The sequence below is a fragment of the Diceros bicornis genome, chromosome 28 (assembly GCF_020826845.1).
Source record: "Diceros bicornis minor isolate mBicDic1 chromosome 28, mDicBic1.mat.cur, whole genome shotgun sequence".
Classification (NCBI taxonomy): domain Eukaryota; kingdom Metazoa; phylum Chordata; class Mammalia; order Perissodactyla; family Rhinocerotidae; genus Diceros; species Diceros bicornis.
In genome coordinates this window covers 39,937,735-39,949,429 of record NC_080767.1, presented here as the reverse complement: position 1 = coordinate 39,949,429, position 11,695 = coordinate 39,937,735, and the positions used below count along the sequence as shown (strand labels likewise).

The 11,695-nt window shown below is 54.4% G+C and overlaps 2 protein-coding genes across 5 annotated transcripts in view; one reads left to right on the top strand and one right to left on the bottom strand.

The window, feature by feature from the left end:
- Nucleotides 1–57: 57 nt before the first annotated feature.
- Nucleotides 58–11,687, bottom strand: SPACA9 (sperm acrosome associated 9). 4 transcript variants are annotated; one of them, XM_058524389.1, is made up of 5 exons: nucleotides 11,513–11,680; nucleotides 5,117–5,297; nucleotides 2,404–2,606; nucleotides 1,529–1,676; nucleotides 63–546 (listed from the first exon to the last, which is right to left on the bottom strand). In XM_058524389.1, the coding sequence occupies exons 2-5, from the start codon at nucleotides 5,258–5,260 to the stop codon at nucleotides 535–537; spliced, it is 507 nt and encodes a 168-aa protein (XP_058380372.1). In that variant the 5' UTR covers nucleotides 5,261–5,297; nucleotides 11,513–11,680; the 3' UTR covers nucleotides 63–534. The 4 variants fall into 4 exon arrangements, with proteins under 4 accessions (XP_058380373.1, XP_058380371.1, XP_058380372.1 ...); XM_058524390.1 differs by lacking the exon at nucleotides 1,529–1,676 and having other exon boundaries at nucleotides 58–546; nucleotides 11,513–11,687; XM_058524388.1 differs by lacking the exon at nucleotides 11,513–11,680 and adding an exon at nucleotides 10,352–10,941 and having other exon boundaries at nucleotides 62–1,676.
- AK8 (adenylate kinase 8) overlaps nucleotides 11,115–11,695 on the top strand; it is a 124,529-nt gene continuing 123,948 nt past the window's right edge. Inside the window, exon 1 of the mRNA XM_058524379.1 lies at nucleotides 11,115–11,213. Within this exon, the coding sequence (XP_058380362.1) occupies nucleotides 11,130–11,213 (84 nt within the window). The 5' untranslated portion in view covers nucleotides 11,115–11,129. The remainder of the gene's footprint in view (nucleotides 11,214–11,695) is intronic.

The window sequence follows — 11,695 nt, the reverse complement described above, 5'->3', positions numbered from 1 at the left end:
AAGGCAGGAAACAACCTTTAAATGATGGTTAGATCTCCCCTGGCCTTACCATCTCTTGCTTGAGGCATGCTGGGAAAGGACCAGGGATGAAGAGCTCCATTTGCAATGTGATTTTCAACTGCTTGCCCCTGCCTGGCTGCCCCTGGAAATCGGTATGCTCTGCCCATTTTAATGGAGGAAGCAGATCCTTTAAGACGAAGACTCAGAGGTGGCAGTTTTTAATTTTGTCTAGAAAATTCAGATGTTCTTGTCTAAATAGGTCTCTAACTATACAGGGAGTTACTGTGCTGGCCTTCTCTAGGTCTTTGGCACGAACCTCTTCCAAGCAAAATCTTTTGGAGCTGGGTGTACTCCTGTCTATAGTGGCTGCTCTTTGCTAGTTGTTTTGCTTGGGAGGCTACTGCCCAATGTCCTCTGGTATCTTAAAATACATGTAGTTTAAGGGATGAGTCCCCGGAAACCACGCCAGGCAGAGAGGCGGTAGAACACGTTTTATTGTTGACTGTCGCCCCCGAGGAAGCAAGAACACAGAAGCTAGGTCGCCCCCTGTGAAGGGAAAAAGCAACAGTCAGTGCTTCTGGCAAGCTCAGAAGCCAGTGACACATCTTACAAAGCGCGGGCCTCAATTATGTTGTGAAAATCAGGTGATTGTCCTTGGACAGGAGCCGCAACATCAGAATTCTTCCAGCTTCTCCCATCATCTTCCTCTCCCAAGTAAAGGAGAAGATAGGCAGGTTCGTTTCCCATTGGGCTTTGGTCCAGAGACCTAAGCGCACTGAGCAAGTTCAGCGTGCCGACCCCTCAGCATCCTGGGAGGTGGGAGCAGAGAGCAGTTCCTCTCCTACAGTTGCTGCCGCGGCGGGAAAACAGCTGTGCAGTCTCCCCTGGGAGTGAAGGCAGAGGAGCTTTCTCCCCCTCTTCCCTTCCCAATGCCAGAAAGTTGTCCATCCTCTGGGATAAGGTGGCTCAGCCTGGAAAGCTGGACCTGCAGTGTGGACGGGCCTGGCAGAGTGGTGGGTGAGAGCTCCAAGAGGACCTGGGCAGGCAGGCAGTGCCCCTAGCGCTTTACCAGCCTTCCCAGGACACCCTCTACCCACAACACTGTAAGTGGGGGTCCTCTTCATCAGCACAGAGCCTGACGCTCAGAGGTGAGGAAGTTAGACGTTAAAGCAAGAGCGGGAGAGAAGTTCTCACTGATATACTGGGCAGTCCCCTTTGGGGTTAACAAGTGGCAGGGACTGTGGGCGCCAATGAAAATAGATCAAGCAGTGGAAACCACATTTAGTAACAAAGCACCTCACATGCGGGATTGGGAAGGGGATAGAGCAGGTCACCGGCTGAGTTACAGTTTCCCACCAGGTGGTCTCCAGGGAGGTTTGGAACATCCTTTGTCTTTCCCCCTGGGTTTGAGGGTGTCTTTTGTAAGTTGCCTACACTTGTGTTTTCTTAACCAAGGCTGGGTGCCTGTGGTCTGGGAAGGGCGAGTGGCTGCCCCAGTGGCTTCCTGGCATGCCGGGGGCTCACTCACAGGCTGCAGCACTTTGCGGGGCAGCTTCTCCGAGTGGGCGATCCATTCTTTCATTAAGTCTAGGATGATGGGGATGAGGCTGACCACACCTCCGTAGTGGTTCCTGGCCTCGTCACAGCTGAGGTGGTTCACCACGTCATGAGGATACCTGCAGGGCGGCAGGAGGGCCGGTGAGCCCCACTCAGGGACTCGCCCGGGGTCTCTAATCCCCATGGCACATCAGAATCCCCTCAGGAGGCTTTAGAACTGTGCGTGCACCATGCCCAGCTCTGTTCGGGACATTGTGGGTCAGCAGGTTTAGGGGCCGAGAGCCCCAGGTAATCCTGGTGTGAAAGGCAGGAGGTGCGAAGCACTTGCCTGCGGTTTGTAGAAACCTGGATTAGGGGCTGTGGAAACCTGCTGTGACAGCTCCAAAACACGCTATTTCATTCCTCTGACTCTTCTTCCCTAGTATCTAAACAGCCTCCCCAGGGCTCAGAGTTAGGGAACCACACTGGTGGTGCTGACGCCGTGGGAACGGGCTCCAGACATGTTGCTTCTTTGTGGGCTTCTGGGAACAACTCTCTGACCCCCCTCCCTCTGCCGCATGCTAGCTCCAGTGAGGTTTGTGTCCTACTGTGTCTGGGGCCTCAGGATCCCTCATTTTCAATGAAACCATTTGTTGGGTCAGAGTCATTCCAATAAATCAGTGGGCCTAGGATCTCCCACCTGGGGAAGTCTGGACAGTAGCCACGTGAGTTATCAGTTCAGACTTACCTGCCCTCTGAACAAAAGCCTGCTTCTTCCTCCAGGACCCCTCCTCTCCTGCCCTTGTCCCCGACCCCATCCCTACATGCACACAGTGAGGCCTCAAAACAGGACCAGAAGGGACTTACTTTGCTCTAAGGCTGCTTAAGTCATTGCTTTGGCTAACAAAGGTTTTGCATTTCTCAAGGAGGTTGTTGGTGACCGGGGTGCCAGAGTGCAGGGCTTCGAAGCGCTGGCAGAGCTTGCTCAGCTCCGTGCAGATGTCCAGGAACATGAGCAGAATGCGCCGGTCTGTGGAATTGTTGCAGTGGTGTTCCATGTAGCTCTGGACCTGCAAAGGCCAGTGTGACGTGAGCTGGGGGGCACCAACGTGGTTCCTGGCTGGTTTATGGGGCACATATCCAAGAGCAACCACCTTGTTCCTACCACCCTTCCAGAGTCATGGGGGAGATGCCGTTAACGTTTATGGATGTGAATGTACAGACCACTCTGTATATACAGCTGACATCATTAAGTGTCCCAGGCACTGTGCAAAATGCTTTGCAGGCCTGATCTCACTTACTCCTCACCCTAAACCCTGGGTTTAGGTACCCTGGGTACTTTTTTAAATCCTCATTTTACAGATGAATACTGTAGGCTCAGAGAGGTGAAATAACCTGCTTGGGCACCACTGAAGTGGTGAAGCTGGATTTCACCCCCAGCTCAATGGCGCTGGGCCCCTACCCCTCACCAGTCCCCCTGCACCTAAGCAAAGAGGGCTGGGCCCTGACTTTTCATGCCATGCCATGGTCCCACTTAGAGGACCCACTGCTGGGTTGGGCCACCCAGACTGAGGAGCAAACAGAAGGAAGTAGAATCCTTTGCAGTTTCATTGTCCTATGTTTCCAAGTAGAGAAAGGAGAGATAAGTCAGGAAGTGGAGCTCAGGAAAATGATGATCCACACGAGAAACAAATGTAGTCTCTACCTTACACCATCGACAAAAGTCAACTAGGAGGATGAAGGGCTTAAACACCAAAAACAAAACTAGCCCACACATACGAAGGTGTTTTAGACGTGGGAGTAGGAAAACCTTTCCTGAATCAAGTCATAAAAGGTGCTAAGAATAGTGATACAGTTCATTTACTTTCATTGCTTTCCTTGGGGGGAATGGGGATCCTACCTGGGTCAGGGCTCTTTCTCTCCAGAGTGACCCGGGACCATTCAGTGACTGGATTCGAGGTCGGGCAGGGGTGGGAGGCCTGACTTTGTGCTGGGGAGGACCTGGCTCCGGGCCAGGCAGGAGTAACTGACCCCTTTCACAGTCTCCACCACCCAGTGGAAGGGGCATCACCTACCTCCTCTAGCACCCAAGTTCTGAGTCTAAACCGGAGGTTTCCTGCTGCTACCAGCTGCCTTTTTGATGCTAAGGGATGTCTTCCCAAATGATCTGAAGTGGTTCCTTCCCAAGTACAGTAGCTTTATAAGGGGGAAGAACCTACACCATGGTGTAACCACAACAGAGCAGCATCACTGGGCTACCTGGCGTGTGTGCAGGTAACCTTTGGATACCTCTAGTCCAGGGAGGGCAGCCTGGGGGTTGAGAGTCAACACTTCAGATGGAGAGTCAAAATGTGGGGCCATTGTTTACCAAAAGCCTTCATTGAAGCTAGGGCACGAAGGCCGCACCCTTATGCATGGGAGAGGGTCACTCAGCACTGATGTAGATTCTGAGCAGAGGTGAGGGGTCTCAGGCTCTTTCCTGTAACTGAAAACCTGTCCAGTGCCCTTGAAGGCTGAGCTTTTGGGGGATGGGCTAAAAAGGATGCAGCCAGTTTACTTTCAGATAGTTCAGGGGAAAGAGGGTATGTGTCTGGAGAGAGCATGCAAACCTGGCTAAATATTACAAATTGATGTATTGAGGTGAAAGTTATATGGGTATTTGTCTACTGTAGGTTTAAAATTTTTCTAGTTAAAAAATTGAAATTTTTACAAAAATTAGAAAAAATAATTTCTTGAAGGGTGCTGCCAGCAAGGGCTGCTCTTCTCCCTGGCCCTATTTGCTTCTCCTGAGCAGTTCTGAGCTCTGGTCCCCACTTACACCCCACCCTGAGAGTGGTTAGCCTTCAACAACCTGACTCTTCTGCAGGTAGCGTCTTTTCAGTCAGAGATGGTTGGGCCTAGTGCACTGAGGGTCAAGCCCATAAGCTCCTGGAAGGCTTGTTGGGTGTTGAGGGCTCCAAGTCCTGCCGAGCCAACTTAGCAGCTAATCCATGAGGAGACGCAAGTCAAACAAAAGCATCTGCCAATGAGACCAGCAATGTGCTGGGCACTCTGAGTTCCTCAAACCCCGTGGAATCCGACAGCGGGGACCATGCACACCTGTTGTTGACTATACCCCCAGGACTTAGCCAGGGCCTGGCAGACAATGCCAGACATGGGCTGAGTGTGGTTTGTGGAGGCTCTCACTAAATCTGCATAACAGCCGTAGGTGGAGTGTGCTGTTTCTCTCATTTTACAGATGAAGACACCGAGGCATAGAGAGGTGACTCATTGGCCCAAGGTCACAGAGGGGGCATGTGATAGAGCCAGGACTTGAACGCTGGCCGGCTAAGTCTTGAACCCATGTTTTTAACCACTTTGTTATTCACTCACATATCTGGTGAGTGAATGAATGAATGGCTCATTCCACCACTTAGGATCTGAGTACTGATCCTGGTACAAACGTGCTTCCCCTCTCTGGGCCTCAGGTTTTTTCATCTGTCAAGCCAGGGGACTGGGCCTGGTGTTATGCAGGAATCTCTGGGTCTGGCAGGTCCCCGAGACCCTGGCCCTACCCGCCCGCCTGCCCAGGAGGCACCACCTGTCCGATGCTGGTGATGGGCCGGATCTTGTCATGGGCATTCTCCCTGCAGTGTTCCAGAGCGGCGATGAAGGTGAACTGTTGCTGTTGGAAGAGCTTGTACTTCTGCTCGATGCTTCGCAGGGATTCTTTCACTTCATTCATTGTCTTCCTCAGTGGTCATTTAGGAGAGAAGACGAATCTGGGGAGGAAGAGGAGAGCCATGAGGTCCCAGGGGCCAGACCGCAGATCCAGCTCTGGAGTCAAAAGAAGGATGCCGACGGCCCCTCTTGGTGGAGCGCTGCGCTGAGCAGCTCCCCACAACCCTGGGGGGCAGGGACTGTTTCATTCCCATTGTGCAGAGAAGGAAACAAGGCCCTAGGAGGCTGCATGCTTGCTCAGGATCCCCCAGGCTGTCCACGACAGAGCTGAGCCTGACCCAAGTCATTTACCCTCCGAGGACATACCCTTTGCCATGAAATGTGACGTCCTTCCCTCAACTGTGGACAAGAAGCTCTCTGGTCTCAGAGGTATCTACACACACACACACACGGCCTCCAGTGCCTCCCTGTGGTGTCAGCAAAAGCTGGGATCAAGGAATATGCCACAGCATGTAAAGTCTGTGATTTTTATCAGTTTGGACCAAATTGTTTTAAAACATCCGCCACTCTGCAATTAGTGGGAAAGTCTAGGGATTCTTTCCCGTGGGCTAAGCAGGGCAAGAGTCAGCACTTGGTTGTCTAGTCTGAGAAGATGCAGTTTCCCTGCTGTGTGCTTGGACCGGGAGCCCTGATCTCAGGTTTGCCCATTCCCAGGGCAGGGGTTGGCAGATGGCGACTCCTCCCTGCCTCCCGTTATTGCAGGAATGACCCTGATTGGAAACAATAACGCCACAGGGAGTGCTCTCTTTTGGTGCCTCGCAGACTGTCCCTGGTGTGATCCAGGCGGTCCCACGGGTCTAGAATCTCCTCTGTGAACAGAGAAGGCTGTGGGTTCTGCCCTCCATGACATCACAATTTTGCTGAGCACGTGCCAAATGCTCCAGGTCACAGATTTATAGAATGTTAGAGCTGGAAGGGACCTCAGTAGGTCAACTCCCCTTAACTTCTGGGGGAAACAGGCCCAGGGTGTCACAGCAAGCTTGTGCTGGAGACACCCAAGGTCCCAGGCTTCCTGATGTCTAGCCAGCATCCTCAAATCTGCCACAGCCGGCTGCCCCTCCACCACGAGGCACCAGCACACACAGAACCCAGGCTTGGACATGCCCCGTGTGAGCGGGGGTCAGAGGAGGCTGCGTGAGGTAGGGTCCAAATGAGATGCTGCAAATGGAAGAGCCCAGAATACTTGGCAAGGACGGGGTGGGGAAGGACACATTCTGGGCTTCCTGGCAGGCCCCAGGTGGAGAGAAGCAAGACCAGGATGGAGCTGGGAGACATTTCTTTCTGCTGTGTCTCCCTCAGCTCCTGAGCCCAGAGCAGGGCTGGAGGCAGGGAGGTCATCTCTATGGCAAGAGGAGACAGCATCGAGGATGAAAGGAAACACAAGAACAGACCAGAAGATGGCCTCCACGACATGACGGGAGCCGTAAATCAGAGAACCTGGGGAGGGCTGGGGAGATGGAGCTGCAGTCCTGGGCTGGGAGCTGAAACACAGGTTGCCATAAAGGAGCTGTGCCAGGAGGGACCCTGACAATCACACCCCGTAAACCCCAGTGGGTCTACTGTAAATATAATGGAGCACGCTTCAGCGGCAGCATCCTGAGGCCGCCCCTGGGAGCCATAGCACCTATGTTTGCCAACAGAGCAGCCGCAGTCCACGGGGGACAGGCCTGGTCCAGGGCCAGGCAAGGCAGCGCCTTCCTTCCAGCTCAACCTCCTCCCCACTCAGCCCTCCACCTGAAGTAGGCAAGTGGGAAGGGGAGGCATGGGTGTGGGGATGCAGTGGGGCCCATATACAGCCAAGGCCCCCACCCCCTGCCCAGAGGCAGAAATGGCAGACGCGGTAAACTTGAGGCGTGGCATTTTTCTGTTGTACCTCCCATGGTGACAGGCTTACCAGGCCCTGGACTAGGGCGGGGAGAGTTAGGCATTCACCTGGGTGCAAAATGTAAGGAGGCGCCAGAAAAGTCAGCAATCAAGACAGATAAGAATGTTTAGTGCACTATTTTAAAACATAAAAGTGAACACCAAAGAGTCCACAAAGAACAAAATATTGGAATTGTAAGTAAAGACAGGATTGGGTATAGTGCTGTGCCTTGCCATACTGAAGCCTGATACAAAAGGAAAAATCAACAATGCTGATCCTGTCTTTATTTACATTTTTGATATTTTATTCTAAATGGATTTTTGCATTAATTTTGACTTTTTAAGATATTGCATTTAAATATTATTTCTCTTGGTTACTGAGGGTTTTGGTGCTGCCCCCCACCCCCCTTAGGTTTTGTGCCGAGGCAGTGCCTCACCGTAGTTCAAGCCCAGGCTTACAAATGACTTGGGAAGTGAAGACCTAGAAGCATGGCACATCAGTTCAGGGAGGAGGGGAAGTGTGTACTGTTAGCCTGGGCTTCCCCCATCACGCTCAGAGCTGGGGCTGGTGGTGGTTAAAAACCCAAGCTCTGGCATCACACAGTCCTGGGCTCAAATCCTGGTTCCACCACTTCTTGCTGGCCTTGGTCAAGCTGCTCATCTCGGAGCCTCAGTCCTAACCTGCACTGCACGAGACGGCAGGGCTGAGGTGTGGAGCCCAGAGCCTGGAGCAATCAAAGCTACTGTGATTCAACAGTGTGCATCGAGGACGGGGGAATGCCACAACAGGCATGGTGTGCACCCTGAGAGAAGCAGAGGAGGAGGGCAGGCTGGAAAAGAAGGCAGGCTTTAGAGAGGTGGAGAGCAGGCAGGCAGAGCAGGTGGGACCTGGGCTAGAGGTTGGGAGGTGGGGATGTGGGAATATTGTGAGCAAGTGCAGAAGGCAGGGGGGAGGGTAAGGCCGAGGGACCCCAAGTGTCAGGCAAAGCTATGGGAAGAACTACTAAAGGCCAAAGGGGGTAAGAAGCACTTCATGCATTCACTCATGTTCATTCATTCATTCTGCAGTGTCTACCACATGCCAAGCACTGTCCTGGGTGCTGGGCTATCCACAGCATTGAATAAACAGACAAGATTCCCTACCCTGGAGGAACTTATCTTTCGGAGTGGGAGGCGGATGGTAAGGATAAGTGAATGAACAGTGGTTTAGATAAGGCACTGCTACAGAGAGGATGAAGCAGGGAAGTGGGATGGGGATGTCGGGAACGAGGCACTCCACAGTCTGCAAGAGTGGCAGGGCTCCAGTCCTCAGCAAGGTCCTGGACAGCTCACCCCAATCCTCCGAATAACAGCAAATTACTTGATGGGGCTCTAGGAAAACCCTGGATATGCATTATCTCAAGTCCTCGCCACAGCCCTAGAATGGGGTACCACGATTATCCCTACATAACAGATGACGGAGCTGAGGTCACACGCTAGGAAGTAAGCAAGCCAGGGTTTCCCACTCAGCTCTGCCTGACTTTAAGTCTGGGCTCTTAGCTTGGATCCCTCCCTCCCTCCCTCTGTGATGGTCCTTAGAGACAAACATGCCAGGCTTCAGATTTACTGTGGCTGGGGGTGGGTGGGTGAGGAATACCAAGGGCCTGAAAAGCTGCGCGAGCCCTTCTAGGGGTCATGCTCTAGCTAAAGCCCTGGGCCTCGCTTCCACTCCCACAAGACTGTTCCCCATCCCAAAGCAATGAGGACTAGCATTCAGGGGGCTGCCCTGGGTGCCTGGCTCCCTGCCACCCTCGGGGGGCCCTCCAGGGCTGCCAAGTTCTCCAGGGATACAGCACTATCACGGCTGGTGGCCCCAGGAGCCGCTGAGAGCAAAACTGACTCGGTTCTTGATCCTAGTGACTTGTGACATGCACGCCAGGAATGTCGTGAGAGAAGCTGTAATAAGCTATCCAAAGTGATCGTCCCTTGAACCAGCCAGATTAGTCTGGATGAAAGGCAGAGGGTGCAGGCACTTCTCCATCTGGGGGAGGAGGAAGGGAAAAATGATTACCCAATAGGTTTTAGGCTTTAATTGATTTGTATTTTTCCAGGCTGCTAAAGATTATTAAATCATGGTATGAAAAGCGCCTACGGCTTAAAATAAATGAGGAGAAAGGCAAGTCATTTCAGAAATGTCCAGGAAGCAAACTGAAGCTCTCCGGTGCAAATTGCTGGCTCAGTTGTTGTGTTCTTTGCTCAGGGGAGGCAGCTTCCTTTTCTTCCCCAGCTGTCTTTGCAGTTGGGTTTGACAAGCCAACCAAGGTGTGCACACTTTGAAGAAGCAGTTCGGAGGGGGAGAGGCACAACTGCAGCCTTTTACCCTTGGGGGGCCTGTCTCCAGGCTGGGGGCTGGTGGAAAGGCTTTGGCTAGGAGTCAGGATGCCTAGTTCCAGCCCAGGCTGTGCCTTGGATTAACAAGTGACATTGGCCAAGAATTTCACCCTCTCTGGGCCTCAATTTATCCATCTGTAAAATGAGGGTGTTTGGATTAGAAGCTCTTCCAGGGGCTTTCTGATTCTCATGCTTCGAAATCAACAACTGATGGGGAAAGAGGCCAGAAAGGGGAAATGTCTTGCCCAAAGTCACTCAGCCAACAACTGTTCACCATTCTGATCCTCCAGTTTGTCATCTGTAAAATGGGAATGAAGGGACCTATTTCTCAGGGCTGGTGCAAAGATTAAACGAAATAATATGACTAATAGTGGCCCCTAGGTATTGGGCACTTACTGTGTGTCAGCTACTGTCTAATACTTCAGATATATGAGCTCATGGAATCCTTCCATAATCCCCACTCCATAGAGGAGGAAAGTAAGAGACAGAGCAGGCTCACACAGCTACAAAGAGGGGGAGCAGGATTTGAACTCTGGGCTGTCTGTATTGACTATGCCATACTCCCTCTCCATAAGGTACACAGACACCAGTTTTGTTGATAGCACAGAAAGCTCAAAAACGGTAGCTCCTACTAAAAACAGCAACGGACAAGAGCTAGAGTTCCCAATTCAGTGCTGCATCCGATACCAGGCTGTCCTCGTCCCACTTGGGATTAACACGGCTCGCAGTGCTCCCTCCCCCGCACCACGTCCCACCCCATCCCCTTCCCGGGGCAGCAGCGGCGGTCCCCTCCATTCTCCACTCCCCCACCTCCCAGTTGCCGAACCTGGGGTTGGGGGGCCCGCTCCCGGCCCGTTTTAACCTTGCTTGTCCTAGAGCGGCCTTCTCTCCCAGAGCGCCCTGAAGCTGGAGTGCCTCTGTGGGTGTCTGGTGCCCCGGGGGTGGGGGGGGGGGGGGCTTCCCAGGGCTTGGGAGGCGGCGTGGGTGGGGTGGTGAGGTCGGCGTGGGGAGCGGCGGAGATTGTTACCGCAGGTGCTATAGCAATCGGGTCACGTGGCAGCCCCGCCCTACCCACCCCCCCCGGAGCGGGCGGCGGGATCTCCTGGGGCTCCGACGCTGCAAGTTGGACGGAGAGTTTCCAGCGGGACCCTCGGCCTTTCGGCCCTCTTCTTGAATGCTCCTCCCTCTTCAGACGCCCTCCTCCACATCTATTCTTCATGTTAAAGATGAGGAAAGTGAGGCCCAGAGAGCCGAGCGGGGGCTGGCCCACGGAGCTCCTGGGGCCGACGTGCCCTCGGGGTGTTGTCGGGTGTCTCAGCACAGGGGGGCCCCTACCAAGGGCACCTCTGCTCCTAGAAAGCCACAGCTGGAAGCGACCTGAGGTGCCCTGCGGAGACGCGCAGAGGGGAGAGCGAGGCCGCGGCGAGGAAAGCGCTTGCCCCAGGCGGCAGGGGGCGCTGGCCGAGGAGCCCGGACCGCGCCCAGCGCCAGTCTCGCGGGCGGGCGGGCGGGCGCGCGCTGATGTCGTAGCGGCGCGGCGCCCCTAGCTACCGCGGTCACCAGGGAGCTGCGCGCGCTGATGACGCAGCGGCGCCCCTAGCGACCGCGGTCGCCAGGGAGCGGCCGAGCTGCGCGGCGGCATGGACGCGACGACGGCCCCGCACCACATCCCCCCGGAAATGTCCCAGTACGGGGAGGCGAACCACATCTTCGAGATGATGCAGGTGACCCGGGCAGCCCCGCCCTGTCGCGACACCGGGCGGCGGCCCGGGAACCTCTGTCGCGGTACCGGGTGCGCGCCGGCGACCCCGAAGCTGGGGGGCCACGTTTGTTCCCACGGGACCGCCCAGCTTGGGGTGTCGACTCCTGTGCCGCCGTGACCCCAAGGGATCCCTGGATCTGAAGACGCCCCCTGGCCCTGCCCGGCGGACCCTGGAGGGAGGAAAGGGGGCACGCCATCCTGGCCAGGATTTGGTCCTGGCTCCGCGCCAGCCGGTTCGATGTCCTGGAACGAGTCCCTTACCTTCCTCACTTCCCCATGTGTGAAATGCCGGATTGCAAGAGCTGGTCTTCAAGGGACTCATCCGGCGCTGACCATTCCCAGTCTGTCCGTAGTGTTGGTTTCTGAGCAGGAGAGTGTCCGAGTTCAAGGTCGCATCCCTGTCCTGAGATGGCCGCCCCCATGGGACAGCTGCCCTGTAGTTTG